Source organism: Dipteris shenzhenensis, chromosome 10 (genome assembly GCF_047967505.1).
Source record: "Dipteris shenzhenensis isolate YYH24624 ecotype China chromosome 10, Dip_SZ_1.0, whole genome shotgun sequence".
Taxonomy (NCBI): Eukaryota; Viridiplantae; Streptophyta; class Polypodiopsida; order Gleicheniales; family Dipteridaceae; genus Dipteris; species Dipteris shenzhenensis.
The window spans coordinates 47,983,611-48,010,371 of NC_141605.1; the positions used below are offsets into that span (position 1 = coordinate 47,983,611).

General features: G+C 43.1%; 1 protein-coding gene across 2 annotated transcripts in view; it reads left to right on the top strand.

The window, feature by feature from the left end:
* Positions 1–10,085, top strand: part of LOC147897913 (O-fucosyltransferase family protein) — a 51,111-nt gene extending 41,026 nt beyond the window's left edge. The window contains exons 8-12 of one of the 2 annotated variants that reach the window (XM_087380572.1): positions 1,134–1,277; positions 1,383–1,506; positions 8,683–8,874; positions 9,071–9,469; positions 9,511–10,085. In XM_087380572.1, coding sequence (XP_087236698.1) covers positions 1,134–1,277; positions 1,383–1,506; positions 8,683–8,874; positions 9,071–9,430 — 820 coding nt within the window. In that variant the 3' untranslated portion in view covers positions 9,431–9,469; positions 9,511–10,085. Of the gene's footprint in view, positions 1–1,133; positions 1,278–1,382; positions 1,507–8,682; positions 8,875–9,070 lie in introns of both variants that reach the window. The other variant, XM_087380571.1, reaches the window with a different exon arrangement.
* The last annotated feature ends 16,676 nt before the right edge of the window (positions 10,086–26,761 follow it).

Consider the following 26,761-nt stretch of genomic DNA (forward strand, 5'->3'; position numbering starts at 1 on the left):
AAACCTTGAGGAGTGCCTTGCCTACCATCCACAATTTTGGAGAAATGCCTCACGGATTGGAATAGAGACCCATCTCCAAGGCAGCTAATGCAGCAGTCCTACGTCTTGAATGAAACTTGATGTTTCCTACAATCTGGTTGACGAGATCAGCCTCGGCGGCAATCATGCTATGGCTGAGCAGAAGTTATCATCACGCATAATTGCCCCCTCTCAAACCTCTTTAAGAGATGGGCAAACAAAATTTCCTTTAATTTTGCAACCGAGAAGTACTTGATGACGGGCAGCTTGCCTCCCATGCCTGCAACAAATGCTTCCAATCTGGTTCAGAGAGGTGGCTTTGAAAAGAGAGCTTAATGATAGCTCAGAATATGCTTACTCATCTGTCGATGGATCAATGAGAGCACAGTCATAGCCGTGCCCATGACCAGCCAGCTCGGAACTGATAAAGTGAATTTCAGTATCGATCTCATTAGCAATGGTGTCATTTCTCAAACCGCGCCGACCTATGCAAGAGCCGAATACCTCTTGCTTTGAGCTCTAGCTCTCACACACTTTAGTTCTCTGAGGGCAGTGCTCTAGGCACCCCCACGCCTCTTGTTTATACTCTGGTCTACACCCATCATTGGACACTGATGACATTGGGGATATCATAGCAGCTAGTCCCTGCGATGCATGATGGAGTTACTGGTTTTCAGCCTTGCGCTTGACTATCATGAGGTCTTTGTTTTTAGAGGATGAGTATGAGTATGTTCCCGGATTCATCTAGAGATATGATTAAATGTGTGAATAATGTACAACATGCCCATATATCAGAATCTGAGACTAAGCATAGAAGTACGTATATTATTTTCCTTGAATGACCGAGTTCTTGTAACACGTGTTCATGCATTTAACTAAGTATTGTTACTTTGAGAGTACAGGTGAGCTTTTCATTTAAGATATTTTGACTCCACCGCAATACCACGAGACAAGTGGTAACAATTGCGAAGGACTGGGCCTGCTTGCAATTTTACCCATATTATGGCTAGTAGGGCAAGTATATATATATATATATATATATGCATGCATGCTTACCAACACATGAGTTTTGGCGGTATGATGAGAAACATATGTGGGTTTTATCTTCATCACAGGTATGATAATGTTCCACAGGAGATAAATCGGCTTCGCTGTAGAGTGAATTATCATGCTTTGAAGTTTTTACCAGAGATTGAGGAGATGGCAGCCGGGCTAGTTGCAAAGATGAGAAATCGTACTGGCATACAACATCCTTACATGTAAGATTTCACTTTTGTAAAGTGTTATTGAACATTTTGTCTGATCATAAATCTAATATACAGGCTATGTTTTGTAAATTTTGTTATACCATCTACTGTTTTCAGGGCATTACACTTACGATTTGAGAAGGGTATGGTGGGCCTTTCTTTCTGTGACTTCGTGGGCAATCGGCAAGAGAAGGCCATGATGGCTGCCTACAGACAAAAGGAATGGCCTCGGCGGTACAAGGTGACAACATGACTAACTTTAATCTTCTTTAGCTTGCTGTTACAAGGCAGATATTCCTGGTGGACCATTGTTTTTTTGGAAAGTAACAGGTGAAGAATTTGTATTTGTACAAATATTTAGAAGTGATAATAGCTATTTACTTGCTGCAGCTTGCAAATAAAGATAAGAGTTTCAAAAATTTGACATATCGCTAAAACAAGATGATGAGCTGGAGCTGAAGTTGGACAAGACATTCATCGCATGCTGTGCAAAAGCTAATTATCTAGTCTTTGCCAATGTAAACCTTATGTATGCTATATTACCTCTGTGAGTTGACGCTGATGATCTGAAATTTCCCTTAGTCAATATCACTGAGAGTCATTGAGTAAACTAAATCACTAAGAGTGCATGATAATGTACAGTGTGGAATCTGTGCTAGGAACCATCCCATCAACGAGTGCCCTCGCCTTCGGGCAAGGCCAGAACTCTATTGTGCCCATTGTGATGGGAAACCATGATACATCCCAGTGTTGTTATTTCAGGGTCAACCCCCAATGGATATACCAGCAAAGGCCACCTCTTGCCTTACTTGCACCGCCAAATCCATTCAGCCAGGGACAATTAGCAATACAAGGAGCCACACCTGCCATCCCAGGGCAGTTTAGGGCTCAAAATCTCCCGTACTCCCACCATACCAGGACCTCAACCCCCACCACCACGAATCACTTCCATGAATCACGTATTGGTGGAGAAACTACCTAGTCATTGGGAAGAACCATTGTGCACTGGGTGTGGAGTTGACTACCTCTATAAGGATGCTCAAGGGAGAGACCAGCAGTGCCAGCTACTGCACATAAGAATGCAAGTCTTAATTTTCTCAGCATTGAGAGAGGCCAAGCGTCCTCGGCACCCTTAAATGTAACTACAAGGGCCCAAGCCAAGGCCTTCAGTAAAGAGCTGCGTAAGCAAGCGAAAAGAGACAAGGCTAGTACATTGCAACCTAGAGAGGCAACTCCATCTACGCGTGGGGGGCCCATCATCTTCTTCTGGTGGTACTTCCTCTAATGGAGGATTGATCAATGCTCCTCCCAAAGAAGTCAAGGGAATCGCCTGTCCAAGGTAGTGCCACAGTAACCAAAAATCATGACGAATATCCAAACTCCTTGGTAGAGAAACAACGCCTTATCAAGGCACAAAACTTGTGCGTGAGTGCCAAGAAAGGTTTGCGGCAAGACTCAAGGCAAGCAAGGGAGCTGATACGATCTACCCGAGGTACCAAGCAATCAACCAAGCCTCTAAATTCTTGAATTGCCCCAAAGAGTGATCGAGGAAATTACCTCATGCTCTTCATTGGCCGTAATAGATCTGTCAAGTACAAAAGGAATACAATTTATGTACCTCGACAATGATAAACCTACTGCCATTACACCTTTTTACACCATAAGAATAGTACTATCTAATCAAGTTGAACTTACAATATATAATTCCATTAATACTAAGGAGATAGATATCACTCCATCTCAACTTTGGGTAGAGTTGACATTAGCAGGTGCAACATGCCAAAAATAGGCCTTGGCAGATGGTCGAGCAAGCAACAACCTCGTCTCTTTAAGTCCGTGATTGTGAAATTCAATCCATAGGAGGTACCTCAATTAAGGTGGTGGGTTCTTTAATGCTGAATGTTTCCATGGACAATCACGTTGTGCCTTCCAAGGTTTTTCTAACTTCTACAAGTACCTTAATGGAGGCCGCGATTCTTGGTAAAAGCTGAATCCAAGACACTCCCAAAGGGTTGTTTGGTGATGAATCAACCCATCAAGAACCAAACAGCTCAGCATTCGAGCATCAACATCAACATGCACTTCCACCTCTCAACCTCTATAAAAGCCTCATTGGTAAAGTCGACAAAAAAGAAGAGCAACTAAGCAAGTGTGGGCCTAAAAGAATCTACTAGAGGCCCAAGGATACTTCGAAGGTGAATCATATACTTAGGTCCGACAAAACATCGACATCAAAAGCCACCCCATCTTGTAAACAACAAACCTTGATATTGAAGACCAAAACGACGCCATTCATCAAGGAAGATACAATACTGTTGGGTTCCCACAAGACTACTAGAGGTCCAAGGATATTACCTTGGTAATGCTTAAATTTGGGTACCCAAGGTACTAGGTGTAACAAGATCACTTCCATCACCTTCAAGCAGCAATGATAATGCGCTCAATAAAGAGTAGAAGCACGAATGGAGACCAAAGCCTCTAAAATCATCATCATCAACAAATGAGAGTCAAATTCAAGCCTACCGATCAAGGCAAGGATTGGAGAGCAGAACCACAAGAACCTACCTTGAAAAAGGTAGAACCACAAGAACTTGCTCGCAAGGACAAGGGAAAAGCACCAATAAAGTAGGATGACACACAAAGAACATCCTCTACCTCCTATCGAGTAGTTACACAAGAACCTAGTCGGCCACTAGTCTATTGAAACATCGTTGAATTCACTGCATTATCTTCAAGGCAAATGGCAGTTACACAAGAACCTACCTCCAAAAAAGAGATAGTAATACAAGAACCGTGCCTCCTCTTTTTATTTGGATGAATTTCTTGTGATCCTCAAAGATTTGTTTTCACTTCATTTGCCAACCGCACCCTTCATTTGCTAACTAAAACTCTACCTCCTCTTTTTATTTCATCTTATTCTTCCTTTTTGTGCTTAACACTAGTACCCACTTAACCATTCGAGCTTCCCAATGTAATATCAATTTTAAGTTAGAGGACTTTCCTAAATCCACGATGCTCTAAACCTCTTCAGCCATGGTTTGTGGAATGCTTCAAAGTATTATCTAGGTATTGTCTTGGTGAATAGATTAGCAACAATGTCGTGTGTAGAGAAATAGGTCAATGTGATCCCCCTTGCATGAAGCCTCTCTCTGACATAATGATCGTGAATCTGAATGTGCTTGGTATGGGCATGGTCTACACCCAATGTTAGGCATTGATGACATTAGTGGGGATGTCATAGTAGCTAGTTCCTGCTATGCTTGATGGAGTTTATGGTTTTCAATCTTATGAGTGACTATCGTGAGATTAAAACTGCACGATGTGTTGTTATTTTAGAGGATGAGTTTGGGCATGCTCCTTTGGATTCATCCAGATATATTTTCTGCCGTATTAGCGGACATGCAAATTTCACCTTGTGAAGTTTTCGTCCATGTTGCGACCTGCTGATATTGCGATAAATGGTTTCTAGCTTAAGTGGTGTGTTGCCCTATCAGCTAGATAGAGAGACTAAATGAAATCATTTAGTCTTCACAAGCAGTCGTAGCTTGAATGAAGAGAATGTGGACTACTTTTGATTAGCCTTATCTTCAGGAACAAGTTTATGTTACTCAGCCTATTGGTTTTCCCTTTATTAAGATTTTTCCCCCTAACCTTACTCCTAGTAGCTAGTCCATGCTATGCGTGATGGAGTTTATGGTTTTCAATCTTATGAGTGACTATCATGAGATTCAAATTGCATTATGTGTTGTAATTTTAGAGGATGACTTTGGGCATGTTCCTGGATTCATCTAGATATATGCTTGGTATGGGATGGAAAACGGACAGCACTCTGACTATTATTGAGAATGTTAGTGGGTGTTTGACGCTGACGAAGATCTCCAAGTAAGCTCCCCAGCTATACACAATCTACTATAGCAATGAAGGCTTCCCTGTATGGGCATGATTCATCTAGATATATGCTTGGTATGGGCATGGAAAACGGACAGCACTCTGACTATTATTGAGAATGTTAGTGGGTGTTTGACGCTGACGAAGATCTCCAAGTAAGCTCCCCAGCTATACACAATCTACTATAGCAATGAAGGCTTCCTTGTATGCAGCCTTGCAAGGATAGTAGGCAACATTGGGTTGTCTTTTAACCAAGGTATGCACGACTTGCCAAGAAAAAAACAATTCCCACTGGTGGACTGTTGGGGGTATCATAATTACTTGCCCAGTCTGAATCACTGAAAGCATATAACTGTAAGCTGTACCCCCTGGTTTAAAACAATCCAAGATTCTGCGTACCTTGTAGGTAATGGAAAATACACTTAATTGCTTGCCAATGCTTAGTACTGGGACTGTGCATAAACTTGCTTGCTGGGAAACCACTAATTGAATATCTGGTCCAATGTAGAACACCATGATCCTCTTTAACATGATCTCCATTGGATGTTTCTGAATTCCTTGCAACTGGACGTTTTTGAATAGGCATCTATCTTCTCATACCAAGCTCTAGGAGCTTGTTTGAGACCATAAAGTGCTTTCTCAGCTGACACACCTTGGCTTCCTGACCAGACACAACAAACCCATTGGGTTGATGCCTTCCTACAAATCCCGATGTAAGAAGGCTATTTTTATGTCCAACTTACGCACATTCATCTTTGATGGCAGCCAATCCAACTACACATCTGATAGTGGACAGCCTAGAAGTAAAGCAAAAGTTATTTATAAAATCTATGCCCTTTTGCTGAGCATAGCCTTTAGCCACAAGTTCAGCTTTGTGCCTGTCAATGGTACCATCAGACTTTCTCTTGATTTTATATACCCCTTAGTGCCTATGGGCTTCTTGCCATGTGGTAGATCCACTAGATCCAATGCCTCATTTCAATGAATTGTATTCATTTCGCCATGGCTTCTTGCATTGCAATGTTCATGTTCTTGAGCTTCTTCAAATGAAGCTCGCTCATCTGCATCATAGAGAGTGCTCATACAGGTCACATCTGCATGCTCTCAAGAATTTCTTTCGGCAGCCCGTCCTACTGGGTTGATGTGCTGAGAGCTTACTCTCCTGTGAAGTTTGGATCAACCAACGTCGAACTGTTCTACCTTGTTCCACGGCTTCTCTCTTTGCCTATACTGCTTCCTGTGCCTCATGGTCTGGAATGGGCTGATTTTCTGCGTCTTCATGCTGTCCATTAGGCATTCCTAGTGGCTGGTCTTCATGGACCTCTGTGCCAATGGAAGTACACCTTCAAGCATATCTTGTGGGCTGTGTGTTTATCTGTCTGCTGAATTTAACTGACCAAGGTGAATCCACTACGTTGTTGCTGTCAAAGATACTCTGCTTGCATGGATCAAAGAGACAGTACGCTTTGCTGCCACTACTGTAACCCACAAATATGCACCTGACAGCCTTGTCATGTAGTTTGCCTCTCATCTATGAAGGCACATGAATGTAAGCAAAGCTACCAAAAGTCGTGAGATGGTCAAATTTAGGCTTTCTATCATACCAGGCTTCAAATGGAGTGATGGTCTTCAAAGCCTTTGTAGGGCACCTATTCTCGCACACATAATGGCCTTAAGCCAAAACTTGTGAGGTAGATGTTTGCCCTTCACCATGCATCTTGCCATTTCCATCAAGGTCCTGTTCTTTCTTTCTTTCAGCATCACCATTCATCTCTGGCATAGTACAGTGTTACTTTATCCCCTTCAACAAAAATAAACCCCCCCCCCCCCTGTAGCCTTATTCATTTTCAGCTATTGCAACAAAATGCTGAAACCACATAGTACTTCAGAATTTTGTTTCAATTGGTATACCCAAGCAAATATGGAGAAACCACCAATAAAGGTGACAAAGAATAGATACTTTCCAAAAGGTAGTGTCCTCATGGAACCACACATCACTGTGAATTTCTTGACAGTTTTTATGGACCCATCACTTGGAACAGCATTTTGTGCATTTTACCCACGATGCACCCTTCACAGACATGCTTTGTTGGTGCCAGCTCTACATGAGGCATATTCTGTACCATACCATATTTTTGCAGCAGCATTAAGCTGCCATAATTCACATGCCCAAACCTGGCATGCCATAATTTTGCCTCGTGCATGGCAGATGAAATTTTGTAGCCACCATACATGCTTCCTATTCCTTGTTCTCAAAAGAGTCCAAATGATACAAGCCCTGCTACAATGTTCCAGTACTGATTATCATGTAGTCCTCTCTATCCCTCACTGTGTATCTGTCATCCTCAAAATTTACAGCATAACCTTGCTTTGAAAGTGGGAAACTGAGAACAGATTTTTCGTTATGCCTTGTGCAAATAATACATCTGAAATGCACAAATCTCTACCATCAGCAGTAGTAAGAGTTATTTCTCCCACACCTTTAACTGGATAGGCAGAATTATTAGCACAGGTGACTTTTTTATCCAACGTTTGTTAAAGAGCATTGATATTGTCACTTTTTGCTTATCAAAGCTCGCTCACCCTCTTAAGCCCCTCATATTTGTACATTTTCTAGGCCATTTAGTTTCCAAGGTAAGTGTGAGGCCTGTGCCTCCAACGCATTTGTGACTGTAGTTGAGGATGGCCAATGGATATGAGGACCATTAAACCATTAGTCATTATATATTAGGGTTAATTTATGCCCAATCTACTTAGTTCTTTCACCATGTTTCACACAACATTTTAGACGGGGCCATGAATCCCTCATATTTGTACCTTTTCTAGGCCATTTGGTCCCCAAGGTAAGGGTGAGGCCTATGCCTCCAACACATTTGTGACTGTAGTTGATAACCATGGTAATTTAATATTTAAGCCCCAGCAAATGCAAATTTTTTCATTCAGAAAACATGTTTAACTTCCAAAATGAACATATTTTGTTAACCTGAGTTGATATATCTAAGCTTCTTGGAAACGAAACTGTTATTATTTGAAAATTATGTGTAAAACTTCTAATCTTTAGATATGAAATCTTTTCAAATTGTGTTGATATATGGTCACCAATTTTGGTCTCAGAAAGCCTTGCCCAAGTTAGAAGATATATGCTTGCTTGCCACAAGCAACCAAACCTAATTACCCCACATATGATCTTGAACACAGAATCTTATAGACATTGTTGACATTTATCCTAGGACACGTAATACTCGTGACTTGCATGAAACTCACATGTCATGGCCAGGCATACACCTTTGGAGCTGAAATGGTTTTACTAAAAACTGGATGGTTTTCAATCCTATTATGTATGTAAGGGAAGGCCATATCAAGAATGAGCCTTTATATGTGTATAAAGCAGAAGCATAAATTGGGGGGAGTGCAGCATTGCTAATTAGTTTGAGGAATGAATTCATGCTTTTCAGTTGCTCGTCTTGGGTTCAGCTTAGACATGCATATGCCCATTTTATTTACCAAATGCTTTAGTCCTTGCTTGCAGAATGGGTCACATCTTTGGCACCAGGCTTTGCAGAAGCGAAAGGAGGGGAGATGCCCTCTTGAGCCAGGTGAAGTTGCTGTGATTCTTATGGCCATGGGTTATCCCAAAGAAACACAGATATATGTGGCATCTGGCAAAGTTTATGGGGGAGACAGACGAATGGCCCCTTTGCGTAATATGTTTCCAAACTTGGTAATCCAACCTGCTTTCATATATTGCTACATATTTTGCTACCTCACTTCGATAGTACTGATTTTGTAACCGTTTTTGTTTTCTTTAGTTGCGGATTATATAATTTCCTTTCTAGTGTATAACTGCCAGTTTTCTCTTTCTAATTGATTGTGTGAACACATAAATGACAATGATATTTGTCTCCTCTGGAGGACAGGTTACTAAAGACGAGTTGACAACAAAAGAAGAATTGGAGCCCTTCAAAAAGCATGTTACAAGCCTTGCTGCTTTGGATTTTCTTGTCTGTCTGAAGTCGGATGTTTTTGTGATGACCCATGGTGGGAATTTTGCAAAGCTGATTATTGGAGCTCGAAGATATGTGGGCCACCGTCAGAAGTCCATTAAACCAAACAAAGGTCTTATGGCCAAGGCCCTTGGAGATCCCAGCTTGGGATGGCCAGCTTTTGTAGAGGATGTAGTCATCACGCATGAAGGCAGATCAGGACTGCCAGAGCCAACATTTCCTGTGTATGATATTTATGAAAACCCTCTTTCCCATTGTATGTGCAGGACCTAGTACTGGTGATTTGAGAAGCCACCTAGCAACCACGATTCTGGAATGAGGATTCTTTGGAGTATAGATGATGAAAGGGTCTCTAGCTAACTTCTACTATGGTGCTGAGGAGTCAAGAGGATGATGTAATGTTTGCGGTTGCGAGGAGCTCACATTTGTCTTGATTTATCTGTGCGTATGGCAGGTTGCACCACTTTTGAGCATTGGTGTGTAATATTCTTAATGTAGTAGTCCTTAGTCAAATGATCATAGTTTCGGACTGGGTGGTGATCTAAAAATCAGACCTTTTTGGCAAGTATATTATCGTATCGTGGAGGACAAATAGATCCGATTATTGTCTACCCTGTGAGAAACCTCACCGTATGAAAGTTCACATACCAGTTTTAGAAGTGTAAGTAGCATTCAAGAAACGGACACGTTGCCCACATGTATAGATACTGAATTGATCAAAATTCCACTTGCAACCAGGAAAGTTGCATATGGGCCACCTATGCCTTTACGGGGCATCAGTTGGGAATATGTGGCTGTACCTACAGCCTCTTAGAACTACCTTTGACTAGTGCGTGTGTTTTAATCTCTCGTCACCATTATAAATGTAAATCTCTCTTACTGCTATGCTGTCCTACTCTGTATCGTGAATAATGCCGTGCTCTTTAAAGTAAAGCCCAAAAGGCATTGATATTCAGTCACTTTTGGGAGGTTTGTGCTTGCAAATTGTTTCGTTCTCAATGAACGCACACTTATGATTTATTATTCATGAGATAATCCATGTACAATGGGAAATGCATCAATTGGTCTACACACATCAGTGTACATTAGCTACCAAATTTCGCTTTGATCCATGTTTTAAAAGGAGAATGGTGCAACTTTCCTGTGACGACACCATCAAATAGACCATTGCAAAAAAATTAGTCCTCGAGGTATGCTGACGTTACATCAAAACTACCTTCTTAGGTGCACAGACATGAAGAAGATAGTTAAATCGAAAGCCACACTGCATGTAGTGTTTCCAGAGAATTGTTGTAAAATGCTTCATGTTCTTGATTGTCGTCCTTGAGAGTCCCTGTTGCATTCGAATAGCATTTACAACATGGTCGCACAGACAAAGCAATCTAATGCATAACATTCCTCTTCGATGTAATGCAACGATCCTATATACACATTTTCTCCATACCGCCCGTCACTCCTAGCACTCGGGAAATCTAGGATATTTGGCTTAGGCTTGTGAGTGACCGGGTCGACTCCCATTTGCAGTAACAGCTTCTTAAGATGAGTGTTCTAGTAGTTCTTAATTTCGTTGTCTGCCCTCCTTAGGCAAATGGGTAGCGATGGTGGACCACCCAGTGTCACAAGAAACGTTTCTAGATTTTTACAGGCGTTTCGTCTAGCCTAAAAATACTTATTTTATAGAAGTTATATATATAATATGCTTCATAAATAATTGTCTTCAGATTCTCTCTCTTTCCCTCAAAAGAGCTCTCAGACTCCTCTCAAAAGAGCTCTCAGATATTTATATTGTGCACACAATGCACATTGCACACACACATTACACAGTTGAAAGAGTAAAAAGATGCGTCACGCAGCCTATAGATTAAGGTTTACAAAGACACAGATCTTCCAGTTTACAAATTACTATTATCTAATTAGTTGCAAGTGTATATGGTTGCTAGCATATGCCATGGCGTATAGTTCAAACAATAAACTTTATAATTCAAATTTCAAGATTTAAGATTCAAAATATAACAAGATTCAAAATATAACAAAATGTATTATGTATTATTGTTTACATCATACATGTAACATGTCATAATGATATACTGGTAACTGGATGGTGTAAATTGTATACATAATCAAAGCTCGTCGTCTGCAAGCTAGCTGCTAACAATTGCAGTGTACACAGTACACTCTAGAGCTAGGGACCGTTGCCCTCTCCAAGATCTGTTGTCTCATCATTGTCATCATCAGCATTGGAATTAGCAGATGGATCTACATCCTCTGTGGAGGAAGAGGAAGTGTCACCCTCGAACCAAGTAGGGGCTCGCAATTGATCTGAGTCCTTTGAGTCCGCACTGTCTATCAATGCCGCCTCCTCCTCTGGCTTATCTCTGCCTGGACGTCCTCGGGATGACGATGCAAGAACAGATACTTGTGATTCTCCTCGTGAGGCTCGTGCTCGACGTTGATAACCACGAATCTGGGGTGTCCTTGTATCCTTTGCAACAGTAGCAGCACGTACTCATGGTGCACGAGCTTGAGCCATTGAACGTGTCTAATGTCGGAATTGAAGCATATCTTGTCGCAGGAACTCGTAAGCATCGTCATTCTCTCGACTGTGTTGGATGATGGACATGTCGACAGGTTCTAGCTTGATCTTGTCACGATTGACTTGCTTGGGCTTTCACTCGATGCTACTGGTACCATCTGTAGACCTGTACTTCTCAAGTAGACGTAGGTTGGCATTGATATATACCAACCTATTGAGCTGCTTCATGCTCAACTTGACATAGTTTACAAAGCATAAAGAAGTCAATTCTCACGACTTAAGAATTGTTTTTCAAAATGTTACAAGCTTGACGCTATACTATATAGCCTATAAATAAGAACTATAAGAAGTTAGAACTTACTTGTTTCTCTTCCTGGTGTGTTTGTCTGCACATATGCTCCATATCCTCTCAATTGGACCTGATGTGCAATCTTGCGAAAGGATGCGGAGAGCTAAGTTCTGTAATGAGGGATTCAAAATCCCAAATTTCTCCCACCAAGTAAGAGCCAACAGCCTGTTGTCTCTTTCCTTGGCAATTGCACGAGAGAAATGACCCATGTCATTGTGGAACTCCACTATGTCCTCTTCAATGCTATTGCAATTTGCAATACAGAAGAAGACAATATAAATAATTAGATAAATCATAAATGATAATAGTAAATACAAAGTTGAAAGCACTTAGAAGTTAGTAGTGAGTAGGCTGCAAACTTGTACGCCATGCTACCTCACCTATTCTGGACCGATGAGTCGCATACTTTCCCCAAGTATTGGGTCCATCCGTTCACAAGCACCCGATCATTCCATTAGTAGGCTCCTTCCACAAGGGATGGAGCATATGTGCAAGAGTGTGGATTGGCCTATGAAACCAATCCCATCTCTTTCTCCAAATTCCTAATATGTCATCCTTTTTGAAAATTTACCATAAGGAATCAAGTTAGAGGCTAGACTCTAGAGCTAAGAGAACTAAGTATTAAACTTACAAGTTTCAACTTATATGTACTTGCTCTGGTTGAGGATCTCAATAGGACAATCCTCTGTTGCTTTTCAAAGCTTCAGCATGAACTGGTATGGCAAGCCCATAGTACAACCCTCATGGTCAAAGAGTCGAAGCACGAAGTACAAGGGCTCTATGGACATCTGAATGCAAAGGGCATATTGCCAAAACTGATTATCAAAGACAATCCCCTCGACATTCTGTCCAGCAGGCAATCTCGAGTCACTCCAATCCAGCCAATCTGAACTGCTCATCATGCGATGAAGGCTCTCTTTGGTCTTAACCATCCTACAAATGATAAAGTTTAAACAAATTTAAACAATGAATAATTTGAGGAATTGAGCTTTGAATGATGAAAATTGAATCATGATTCATGAATCATACCTACTACAAACCAGGAAGATGTAGCCAAAGCGTGTCTTTGAGGGTCTCAATAGCTCCCAATTATAGTCCCTTCTGAATAGGGCCAGTGCATGTGGCTTACGAGTGATATAAGTCACTAGTTGCATTGCTTTTTCGACCACACTAGACACCCAAGGCAGCTTTCCAATATCCTCCATCATCAAATCAAGAGAGTGTGAGGCACAAGGTGTCCATACTATCTTCGGATACTTCTCCTCAAGAAGACTTCCCATTCTCTTGCAGTTGGAGCCATTATCGATGATGACTTGCACCACATTGTTCTCACCAACCTCCTTGATGGCTGCCTCAATATGACCCCATATCCACTCTCCAGTGATGTGAAGGCCGGCATGTGAGGCATCAACCACCCTTAAGAATATGCTTCCCACACAACTAGTGACCAAGATATTAATCATGTGTCTCCTCTTCGTGTCACTCCATCCATCGGAGACTATGGTGCATCCATACCGACTCCAAGCTTCCTTGAGTCCCTCCATGTCTTTCTTGATTAATCCCACCTGCTTCTTCAAACGTGTGGTGCGGAGAGTCTCAGAACTAGCAGGTGTAAGGGATGATGCTCCTACTCTACCAGTAGCTACAAGTGCATGATAAAACTTCTTGTAGGCAGGAGTTCTTGCAACATTGAAGGGAATATTGCAAGTGTAGAAAAACTGCTCCTCTGCAATTGCAACCTCTTGCTTCAGGCGTGGTGCCCAAGCAGCCTGTATAGGAGTAACTCTCAGAGTGATAGGTGCTGGACCATGCGGCCTCTTGGCAGGAGGCTGTGGAGGAGCTGATGGCATAGCAGATAGCTCAACTGATACAGATGCCGATGGAGTGGTGCCATGTAGAGGCTGAGTAGAGACACTCCCATGAACTTGTGATGTCGATGTAGATGGAGTATACCCATGCCCCTCCTGCTATGAGTGAGAACACTCCACATTCCCGGTATCCGATTGGGATGATGTGAGAGTGACGGTTGCCTCTATGCCCAACTTCTGCTGCTCAACCAACACATTAGCTTGAAGAACTTGATCTGTGATCACAGGATGGAGGAGGGATCAAATCTCAGCAAATTTGGATGAGGTACCTCCATATGCCAAGAAGATCCCCTCTGGAATGGCATGGCAAGCACACTTATCTTGGCCTCCGATCCTAAAAAATGTGCTCGAACTCGAGGGGCAGATCCCGTCAAAGTGTCACCACAAAACTTGCATACTGACCTCCTCGTGTCATATGTGCCATATCTCTTTATAAAAACGGTATCCTACGATACATCCTGTTTTGTGCTTCCACTCGGTCCACCAGCACGTCTTGAGGCCATGGTATGGGAGTAGAGAGTAGAGTAGAGTAGATTGTAGAGGCTAGAGGAGAGTAGAGGGTAGAGACTAGAGTAGAGGGTAGAGTAGAGGGTAGGGTAGAGTAGAGGGTAGACCGTAGAGGAAAGTAGAGAGTAGACCGTAGAGACTAGAGTAGAGGGTAGAGTAGAGAAGAGTAGAGGCCCGAGGGTAGAGTAGAGAGTAGAGAGTAGAGGAGAGTAGAAGGTGGAGTAGAGGGTAGAGTAGACTGTAGAGGGTAGGCACTAGGAGGCTGGAGCAAGGCAAGCAATGGAGCGACGCGGGAGGAGCAAAAAAACGAAAACGACGGCCAAAATCTGCAAGAAACTCGTCGCGGCGGATTTTTGGACAGGCAACGTTTCGCCCTAACTACACGTTTCGGGCATTTCGAAGAAACATTTCGTCGCGTTTCGGTGCCTCGAAACATGTTTTTTGGTGACACTGGGACCACCTACAAAATATGAGCCACCCTGAGATATAGCATGCTTCTCCATCGACACCCTTTTTGTTTAGCAAGCATAAAATTTAGCTTAACCACAATGGATGACGTATTGCAATGGCAAAGTAAAGAAGTTATCCAACATGTTTCCTAAGATCACGATGACCCGTCTTTGAAACTGGAGAGTATTCCTGAGGTTGTATGTGTATGCACAAGTACTCGAAAAAGATCTCAATCAAGCAGAATGGAAGTTTTGGAGGATACGACAAAGCCAAAACAGTCCTTTCCATTTGGTAAGAAGTCACATTCAAGGTCGCTAGCAGCTAATACATCGGTACTAGTGGCGCCCCTTGGATGCCCATCTTTTGCAACATCGCCTACCTTAGTAGAAGAATGCTGGTTTTGCAAGAAGGCAGCCAAGCTCCCTTATTGCTAGCGATGATCAAGATGAGATTGAGACAAACCTCAATGGATCACGGACGAAAACACAAAAGCAACGTAAAACGGCTTCTCGCGGATGACTTGCAATGACAAGAGGGTGGTCCATCATGCTCCAGAATCGAAAGCTCTATCGACAATCCAAGACTGTAGCGTTGAGAGCAAAGGGGCTGCCATCCAAGAACCAAAATTTGAATAGCTTAGTTGCGCTACCAAATGACATTTTGGATGAACCCATTGCATGCGTGACAACACGAATTGCACTTTGAAAGAAGATAAACCGAAATGTATTGCCAAAAGGGAGGCTCACTTGCGCACCATGTGCACCGCCCCCCGATCATGGACAAGCAAGATTGCTTGCCCATGTTGAGTCCACGGCCTAGATGCATTCAATGCACGATGGACGGCATGGGCGGCTCTAGTCTATAAACTCCCTAAATGCGCCTCCCATCCCTACTTTGAAGTGTGTTGATACAATGCAAAATGTAGACAAAATGACAAAAGCATACCTCATCCAGAGACAAAATCTATAATCAAAAGAGCCAAGATAGGCCAACACCAACATTTGCCATAACACAAGATGGATCCCATCGTATCTGCATTAGCCTTGGCATGCTGGAGAACACACCGACTTGTCGATGCATAATAAGTAAACCAAACCCAGAAAATGAAGACCAAGCGGGCTAAAACGTGTGCATGTTTATGTGCCGGTCTTGAGTTCAAGCCCTCGCGATAGCTCAGGATTCTATCTTGGTCACCTCGTATAGGGACACTATAGGCACTTTCAATTTTAGTACAACGCAAAAAAAAGAATAAAAGAAAATGAAGACCAATCAAATGATCGACAACTACTTATTTTGAAATTAGGGAATTTGTCCTTTTCACAAAACACACACCCTCTCCTTATTAAGCCTTACCCAAAAATAGTGTATAGAGACACTTGTGGTATTCACTCATCTCTAGGTTGTGCGTGTGTAGCTCCATCATTTTTAATACTTTCTATCAGAGCCTCTTGTTTGAGCTTACTATCCATCACATCCTCTCCAAGTTTCTGGAGAAGCTTTGTGGTGAGAGGAGCCTTATCCGTACAAAGGGAAGAGAAATGGAGGGTTTATGAGTTTTTGGCCTAGTTATGATTGTGTGAATAATGATTCTCCTCAATTTGGCTACATTTGCTATGGAACTTTGACAACAAATTTGGAGGCTAGTCCTATAGCTCCTCTACCATTCAACCATGCCACAATAAAAAACAACACTAAAATGGAAATCATAGGGTAAGTAAAAACATTGAACAACCATAAAACAACAAGAACAATATTGAAATGGAAATAAAAGAACTCTTCAGTTGAATAAATGAACATTGTCCCAAAGGCTTATCTCAAACTGCTAAGAACTCTTTCAATATAGCAATGGAGATGTCTAGTAGACTCGCCTAATCAAAGATCTAAAAGACTCATCGCATAAAGAAAAATAATATTATGAATCATATTCACATAGCAACATGAGAGACATTGTATTAACCAAGCCACAAAAAACCGAACTCTCTTGGTTTCTGAAACTCGAGCATCAACATTGCAAGCCGTATAGAACAACAAATTCATTTTGAAGTTGTGTCCCATCGTCCAACATGGCTGAACAATACCAAACTCTACCGAATTCAATCCCCAACGCATGCAACGATACCACCTCTATAAACACAAATTGCTGAAGATAGTCATGGCACTGTGAGTTCATGTGTGTGTGTAAAAATCGCCTCAGATATTCACACAATCATAACTAAGGCCAAAAACTCATAAACCCTCCATTTCTCTTCCCTTTGTACGGATAAGGCTCCTCTCACCACAAAGCTTCTCCAGAAACTTGGAGAGGATGTGATGGATAGTAAGCTCAAACAAGAGGCTCTGATAGAAAGTATTAAAAATGATGGAGCTACACACGCACAACCTAGAGATGAGTGAATACCACAAGTGTCTCTATACACTATTTTTGGGTAAGGCTTAATAAGGAGAGGGTGTGTGTTTTGTGAAAAGGACAAATTCCCTAATTTCAAAATAAGTAGTTGTCGATCATTTGATTGGTCTTCATTTTCTTTTATTCTTTTTTTTGCGTTGTACTAAAATTGAAAGTGCCTATAGTGTCCCTATACGAGGTGACCAAGATAGAATCCCGAGCTATTGCTAGGGCTTGAACTCAAGACCGGCACATAAACATGCACACGTTTTAGCCCGCTTGGTCTTCATTTTCTGGGTTTGGTTTGCTTATTATGCACCGACAAGTCGGTGTGTTCTCCAGCATGCCAAGGCTAATGCAGATACGATGGGATCCATGTTGTGTTATGGCAAATGTTGGTGTTGGCCTATCTTGGCTCTTTTGATTATAGATTTTGTCTCTGGATGAGGTATGCTTTTGTCATTTTGTCTACATTTTACATTGTATCAACACACTTCAAAGTAGGGATGGGAGGCGCATTTAAGGAGTTTATAGACTAGAGCCGCCCATGCCATCCATCGTGCATTGAATGCATCTAGGCCGTGGACTCAACATGGGCAAGCAATCTTGCTTGTCCATGATCGGGGGGCGGTGCCCATGGTGCGCAAGTGAGCCTCCCTTTTGGCAATACATTTCGGTTTATCTTCTTTCAGAGATTAATGGAGAGCCTCCTAAGGTAATTCACAATTGTTTCTCACGCTCTTGGGTCCAAGCAATGTAAGGCTGCCTCTAGAATAAGTGGAACAAAGGAACTATGACCACATGAGGTTAATCAATAGAACACAGCAATGTAGTGTGCAACCCAAACCCATGTGCAATGGTGTACTAACTTTACCTCCATCGAATTGCAACACTTTGAGTCTTTGAAAATAGTAGAAAAGAATCTCAAAGAATCCACAAGCATTGCTCTAGAGTTAGAATCGTTCTCTAGTATTTCTGCTATGTATTGTCTCGATAAAGGCCACTTGTCGTCATCCCTAGTTGCTAGTTTGTACCAAGATGTTGTAGTTGGATTAGGAGAGTTTGTTATACTTTTGGAAAAGTGTTTCATAAGCCATATGTGAATGGAGGAGTTGTGGGCAATGCAATACATTCATATTGTTTGGATGCTGCTTTGTCCAAATATGATTTGCAATTATCCATTTCTTACAACAATAAATCTTATATGTTCATTATGTTCGTATAGAAGACGTAGAAGACAATATGAGTGAAAGAAGCTTTATTTCATTGGTCAAGAGAAAATTGACAATCGAAGTTCAGTGACAAAAGCTACATTTATTTGCACACAAGACAATGGAAATGGTAGTGCTTCAAAATGAGCACACATCAAGAGTATGGCTTGAAAGCAATCACGGAATCAACACTGTTGATATAGTGAAGCTGCCATTGGGCCTTGTGTCCAAAAGAGTCAAGCGAGTACGAAAGACACTGCTACTATAGAGGTCAATGAATGAACAATCCAAGCGAAGAAGAGTGCCCACATGTGTCCCCCTGATCTCCACAAATATGTCGGTGCCTTCTCCAAGAAGGATGCGCCCAATCAAGGAAAGAATCTTCACAATGTGCTAGATGCTATCATAAGAAAAGTTGAGAGGGATCACGGCTGACATAAGTACCCTTGTAGGCTTGAAATTGAAACTCAATCAATTGAGCATTGGGGTGTGTAAAGTGAAGAATGCCAGACACCTGGAAACATGCAAGAACGACATTGTGAGCATGAAGCAATTGTGGATTCAATGCAATAACAAGTTGATGGAAATCATTTTTCATCCATAACCTAGCTCAGAGGCTTGGCCGATAAAAGCTTGCTAGAGATCCTTCCTTTTCTAACCCTCTAGTATGCTAGCAAGTATGGTGAAGTCGAACACACCAAGGCCATTCTTTCCAAGAATGTGTAATATGTTCATGAGGCTGTGCATCATAATCCCTTCCTCATGGTACTCTTGCATGAGCTTTGACAATATATTCTTTTGTTCGCTCACAAAGTACAACTGGAAAGATCGAATAAGATAAAAACAAAGTCATTGTTAATCACTAGAACAAATTAGGTTCAATGATATGTCTTCTGTAGCAAATGTGCACTTACGGTGGCACGTTCTTCATTCAGTGGTCCATCAGCAATGGTAAGACAATCCAATCCACTTTAATGATGATGAATGCTATGGTTCCAACTATCGAGACGACATGATGCCTTTATTTAACCTGACAAAGTAGGGATGTTTTTATCAAAGCTATGCTTATATGTTAATATAAAATAGGATAACTTGGATCCTTGGCCTTGAACGTGCCGTACTTTGCTAGAACCTTCACCTCAAAGATATAGAGATGGCACATGAACTCACATAGATTATATAATGCAAAGTACTTGTAGATAATTTCTGTCACTACAGAATTGCTCCTTTGTGGGGACTAAAGCTCTCAATTTGATCTCGGAGCTTTGCAAACAATACCTACTTTTGCTCCTTTGTATTGCTTGTTCGAGCGAGTTTATTTGCTCACTACCCTCTTTTCTAAAAGTAGTGTTTCTATCTACTGCAACATTTTGAATGAAAAGAGTTGGAGCCACGTGCTCTTTTGCTGCCTTTACCTCGCCTTGGGCATCATGACTTGTTTGTGCTTTAGGATTGTTGTAATGTGTACTATTGATATGTACATCTGAAGGGGTGTATGGGCTATGGTCTCCTTGTCTTAATGGGCAATCCAGAATCATGGATTATGTAGACCTTCTTGTCAATTGCCTTAAGATTGTATTTCTTGGATTTTGTAGACCTTCTTTGTCAATTGCCTTAAGACAATATTTCTTATGTGAAATGCAATGGCGATCTTCTTAGCAGAGATTAATGGAGAGCCTCCTAAGGTAATTCACAATTGTTTCTCATGCTCTTGGGTCCAAGCAACGTAAGGCTGCCTCTAGAATAAGTGGAACAAAGGAACTATGACCACATGAGGTTAATCAATAGAACACAGCAATGTAGTGTGCAACCCAAACCCATGTGCAATGGTGTACTAACTTTACCTCCATCGAATTGCAACACTTTGAGTCTTTGAAAATAGTAGAAAAGAATCTCAAAGAATCCACAAGCATTGCTCTAGAGTTAGAATCATTCTCTAGTATTTCTGCTATGTATTGTCTCGATAAAGGTCACTTGTCGTCATCCCTAGTTGCTAGTTTGTACCAAGATGTTGTAGTTGGATTAGGAGAGTTTGTTATACTTTTGGAAAAGTGTTTCATAAGCCATATGTGAATGGAGGAGTTGTGGGCAATGCAATACATTCATATTGTTTGGATGCTGCTTTGTCCAAATATGATTTGCAATTATCCATTTCTTACAACAATAAATCTTATATGTTCATTATGTTCGTATAGAAGACGTAGAAGACAATATGAGTGAAAGAAGCTTTATTTCATTGGTCAAGAGAAAATTGACAATGGAAGTTCAGTGCCAAGGGGTGTGCTTCAAGCTATGCTCATCCCACCCTCTGTCCTAGTTGGGAGTCTGGCAGCTCAATTCCTAGCCTCCACTCATTTGTAGGAACTTGCCCAGAAACTCAATCTAGTTCAGATGACATAGAGAGTATTGAAGGAGTGATGCAAGACCCCACAAGTCCAAGGGCATCGGAAGGCCCCTTCATGAGTGTAGCCTCTCCCAAATCTCCTGCACCTTCGGTTGCATCCAGGCTTAGAGGTATGTTCTCTAATATGTTCGGTCGCTTGGGAAGAATAGAGTCGGTAGACATGGAGAACCCCTTTGTCGGCATGTCCGCAGGAAGGGAAGGCCAACAACATGCAATTCTTGAGCCACAAACCAAGCTAGAAACTACTTTTGCCAATCCAAGTTCCTCCTCTTACACCAGACCCCCCCAATGGGAGAACATGGATGAGGGAGCTCCGTAGACAAGACCGAAGTCGAGGGGATGCTAGGAACTTCCAAGGTGGAATGCATTATGACCCTCTAACTGCCTCAACCCCACCAGCCTTTGTCAACATTGGGGCGCTGCAGTTTCCACCCCACTGCTCGTAGCATGGGACCAATCCTACCATGCCCAGGACCGCCCACCATCGGGACTTTATTCCTTCCCGTCTATACTGGTTGCACCAATGAACGCAAGCATGGGTACTTCGGTCCCGATGCCAACACTAGCAACTACATGGATACCACCACTTGGGCAAGGCCTAAGGCCAACCCAGTGACTCGTTAGGCCCACAGCAACACCACCTCCACTAGCTACTCAATTGGTGTTGACTGATGAGGCTATGCATATTTTGGTGAAAGCCCTGGGAAGGGGGGCAACACCACCGCCACCCACCCCAATGTTCCCTACAGGGATGGCAAATCCCTCGAGGAGTTGTCCCATAGCCATGTCCAAGCTGATGACCAAGTTCCTCGCCGATCAATCACATGGAAAGGTTCGAGCAAATTTGTGAAGCCTTTGGTGCACCAAGCGACCTTGAAATGGCCAATGCATTCGGCCTTAGCCTAGATGGCAAGGTAGGTCAATGTATAGAGCTCTCACCCCAGGGGAAAAGATCAATGGGGAGACGTTGAAAAAGGCTTTTATTGTGGGATTCGCTCCCAGTGGTCATAAATGATGAACGATCAAGAAGCTGTATGGGGTGAAACAAAACGACAAAGAATCCCTTAGGGATTAGATTGTGAGGATTAAGCACCTCAATGCTTGCTACGAACCCTATGAGTGAATGAGCGACGAAAACTATTGCCACGCTTCCTTATCGGGTTAGTAGGCCCAAAGCTGCATGACCATCTCATGGTGATGAGCCCCACCTCCTTTGATCTATGCAGCAAAGTGGCCATCCGTATATGTGACAATATGATGGACAAAGTGGATTCAGATAAGGCCTCAGCCCCTCCAAAGTAACCCCAGAGTTAGGTCCTCGAGTGTAGAGTCAACTAAGAAGGAGGCTAATGAGCCTAAAAGCTTGGATGTGAGTGAGCTAGCCTCCAATTTGTTGGAGTAGCTAGGTCAGCAATGGAGAGCAGGAACCTCCAAAGAAGTGCCAAGCAACCTCCACTTATTTCCATGATGAGACAATGTCTGGTGTGGGGTATGCAATGGCAACCACCCTTCCAATGAGTGCCCATGCCTAAGGGCAAGGCCAACACTCTACTGTGCACATTGCCATAGGTGGGGAAACCATAATACCTCCCAATGTCACTTTTCGAGGTCCCTTCCCCAACCCATGTATCAAATGCAACCCCCATTGGCCACCCAACCTGCAACTCCCATAAGGTGGCCTTGTAGCTAGCTCTAGCTAGTGCCATGCTTAGCTAGCTCCGCTGCCTCCACCCATACTAGGCCCGCAAACCTTGCTACCTCGCATCACCCCAGTCAATCAAGTGTTGGTTAAAGAGTTGCCCAACGACTGGGAGGAGATAGACCCTGATCATGGACCTCATGATTATTACCCTTACGAGGAGGGAACTGGAACCTTAGCTCACTACCTCCCGCCAGAGGATCAACAAGTCCCCGTATTCCAAACTGCCCCGTAAATGCAAGGGTGAGAGATTTGAACTCAATTGCTCAGAGGCCCCCGCTCCAATGTTATACCTACCAAGGTACCCATAGGGCAAATGAATGCCCCTACCGAGGCACGTCAAACTTGCCGGTGTCCTGTTTCAAATGTTAGGGCCCACACTTCTTGAAGGACTCTCTATACAGGGAACCCTCGACCACAGCCACCCGCCCCCTTGTGTAGGATGTGGCATGGAGCATCTATTCCAGGACTGTCCCACAAGGAGACCAACCACTCCACTGACCCCGCCAAAGAGCACCAGCCTCAATCTACATAGCATCAAACAAGGCCATGTGGCCACAGTGCCACTACAAGTCATTGCAAGGATGCAGGCTAAGGCACTAGGCAAGGCCATGAAGAAGCTCACCAAGAAGGGTAAGGTATTCCTACTGCCCGACGGGTCCCGAGATTCTTCCACATCCTCTAACTTGTTCCAAGAAAGCCATTCGAGTAGGTGATGGTTCCGATCCGGCAGTGTTCATCCAGGATGGTTCCAATGAGGAGACACCTACCCTTGCCACCTCCTCTACCTCTGAACAGTCTTCCATCTAGGGTGATCCTGAGGTACCCCCTATTCCAAAAGTAAACACACTAGTGTAGGCTCAGGGCCATTGGCACTAGCTCCCAACTATAAAGAGACCTAACCTAACTCGATCCTAAAAAAGAAATACGTAAAGGATGCCTAGGACTTAGTGCATGAGTGCCAGGATAAGTTCAAGCATCGACTAAAGGCCAGTAGGGGATCAGATACTATCCATCCAGCCCACCTGATGGGGCATCGAGGAGCGAAATCTCTCAAGGTCCTAGAAAGAGTGGAAGAAGAAGAAGACCTTAGTGTGGAGCAGTCGAAAGCTCTGGATCTGATGCAGAAGGTGTTCCATGAGGATCCAGTGCTACAAAACCTCCAAGACGAAGGAGACCTATATGACTCCAATGACATGTTATCCATGGAGGAAGAAGCTTCACTGAAACCCTGCGATAGTGCCGGGTTGGCTGCTTCCTATCTACAGAAGTGAAAATGCCGATTGCATCTCTGCTAAGAGGAAATCCCATCCTATGGCGTGATCTGTCCAATTGGATAAATAGGCCGTTCCTACCTCTAGCCCCTGCTAGCTCTAAGCCCAACCAATCAATGCTAGGTAAGGGAATAACCTACCCAAGATTCCCATCAACAAGCTAGGCCAGTATTTTGAGGGTGACGACACAAACGCCTTAATCCCCATAGTCTACCAGAACTAGAAGGTAGAATCCATCCTAGATGGGGGAGCAGGAGTGAGTGTCTACACCAAGGAATGCTAGGAAAAGTGGGGAAAGCCCGCACTCGAGCAGACCCATCTGGTAGTAAAGCTAGCTGATGGAGGAACCGCTAAACCTCTGGGAGTAATGACTGGCATCAACATTAAGAGAGCATTAAGATGTTTGGATTCATGTACCCTCTTAGGTTCGTGGTCATGGACTTCACACGGCAGCCTGGATATGAAGCTATCCTAGGCATAGACCATTCTTACGAATGTTTGAACTCGTGCATGACTGGCGCAAACCATGAGAGTGGACCTGCATTCCTACAAGGCCCAACCATTGTCAGGACACCTCTTTGCTGCGAAGTCTGACACCACCACCCAAACCACCTCCGTGAAGCTATTCCAACCGTGTGACAAGGGAGAGGATGAGAAGGAGTCTGATGACTTCTGGTATGCACCCCTCCCCGAGCTAGAATTCTCACAAAACTGGATGCACATCTTAGCCAACATAGATGCTCTAGAAAGAGTAGGGTTTCAGATCACCACCCCAGAGCTCGAGGGTCTGACCCCAGTGGTTCCCCTAAGGATGTTCAATATGCTCAAACCACGAGAGGTAAGCAAGGGTACAATAAGGGTAAAATTAGATCTTCACTGGCTGACCTACATAGGCACCACAACCGCCCGCCACAAGTTCTCCTCTAATTGGGGAAATAGGGTGAGTAAGGTAACCACCCCCGTCGGCTCTATAAGTACAAGGGAAGAGCCCTCTTTAGGTCCCAAATCCCCTGCATTCAAAGGCAAGGCAAAGGCCAAAAAGTCCACTACCTAGCAGAAAATGAGGAGATTGAGGATAAAGAAGACCTGCGGTAGGTGCCAGCCCACTACAAGGCCTATACTATTCAAGATCGCAAGATCTTATACCAATAGGCCAAAAGAACCCAAGAGGACGGTTGTTCTCGGGGACATGATGGACCGGCCCCGGTCAAGGAAGTAAACTTAGCCCCGAAAGGCTAGGACCCACAACCCATATTTGTCACCGATGACCTCACTCCCAGTGAGGAGAATGCCTTAATAGCTCTCCTACGAGAATTTAAGGATTGCATGGGGAAGTACACAGACATGAAAGGAGTAACAACCACATTAGTGCAGCATACAATCCCCATGATGGATGATACCAACCAATACGGCAACGCCCCTATCCTATGAATCTAAATATGCACTCATAGTGAGGGAAGAAATCCAAAAACTCATAGATGTAGGATTCATCTACGAGATCGAGCATACAGACTGGGTATCACCCATTGTGATAGTCCTGAAGAAGAATGGAAAAATCAGAGTATGCATGGATTTAAAGAAGGTTAACGTGGCCACTAGGTGTGTGCGGCCCACAACCTTCTGTCTTTCACAGTCAAAGGGCTAGTAGGACCCCAAACTTTTCTTCACCACAACCTTCTGTCTTTCACAGTCTACAAGCACTTTGTTGACTCTTTCCCTCCTCTTCCATGTCCTCCATAGCTAGGCTTCGTGGTCGTGCAGATGCTGCCATTCCTCATCAAAATTTTGCCTACTACATGGCCTCTTGGTCTTCTTGTGAATAGAGTGTGGAGAGAAGTAAGGAGTCTCACTTGCAGCTTTTTCACATACACAATGGGGGAATACACACAAAGGTGGAGGCTGAAAACAGTTTTTCTCTTGTCAGTTGTGAAAGCCAAAAGAACTCTCTCTAAGTACAATAGAATAGGTGAACCCTATATGTGGGTCTCAAACCAAACTCAGCTAACTAAGGTGGCATACTAACTGAGCCACTAACTAGAGTACATAAAGATAGCTGTCATCTAGCTATTATTCATGGGCGGTGCACCAACTGCATCTACAGCTAACAAGTCGGTGACATAAATGCACAACAGTCACCCTGGCATATCATGAGTGAAGCTCGATATCTCAACACTCCCCCTCGAGCTCAATCCCAATTCCTCCACACCAAGCAGGTCTCTGAACTTGCGTAGCTTCTCTGCACCCAATGCCTTCGTGAATATGTCAGCTACTTGATCCTCTGTGCTGACATAAACTAGATCAATAAAACCTTCTAGAACCTTCTTCCGCACATAGTTGTAATGCACCTCAATGTGCTTTGTTCTAGCATGATAGACTGGGTATTTGCTAAGTGTATACTACTCATGTTGTCACAATAAATGACAACTAGCCCATCTGTAGACTGATGCATATCATAAAGTAACTTATGTAACCAAGTTACCTCACATGCAGCCATTGCTGCACCCCTGTACTCAGCCTTTGTGCTAGACACGGCAACTGTAGGCTATTTCTTGCTACTCCAAGTGACAGTAGCACTCCCAAAAGAGAACACATACACTGCTATATCGTCTATCAGAAATACTACTAGCCCAATCAGCATCAGTGTATCCATGCAACTGTATCTGAACCCCAGTCTCATAAAATAGTCCATACTGCAATGTGGACTTCACATACCTCAGTATGCGTCTAGCCGCATCCAAATGCGGTTTCCTTGGAGCCTGCATAAACTGACTTACCAATCCAACAGCAGCATAGCTCAAATCTAGCCTGGTAATAGTCATATAAATCAAACTTCCTACTATGCGTCTGTACATAGTAGGGTCTTCCAGAAGCTCACCTGCATCTCGCTCAACTTCACATTCTGCTCAAAAGGGACTGAAATAAT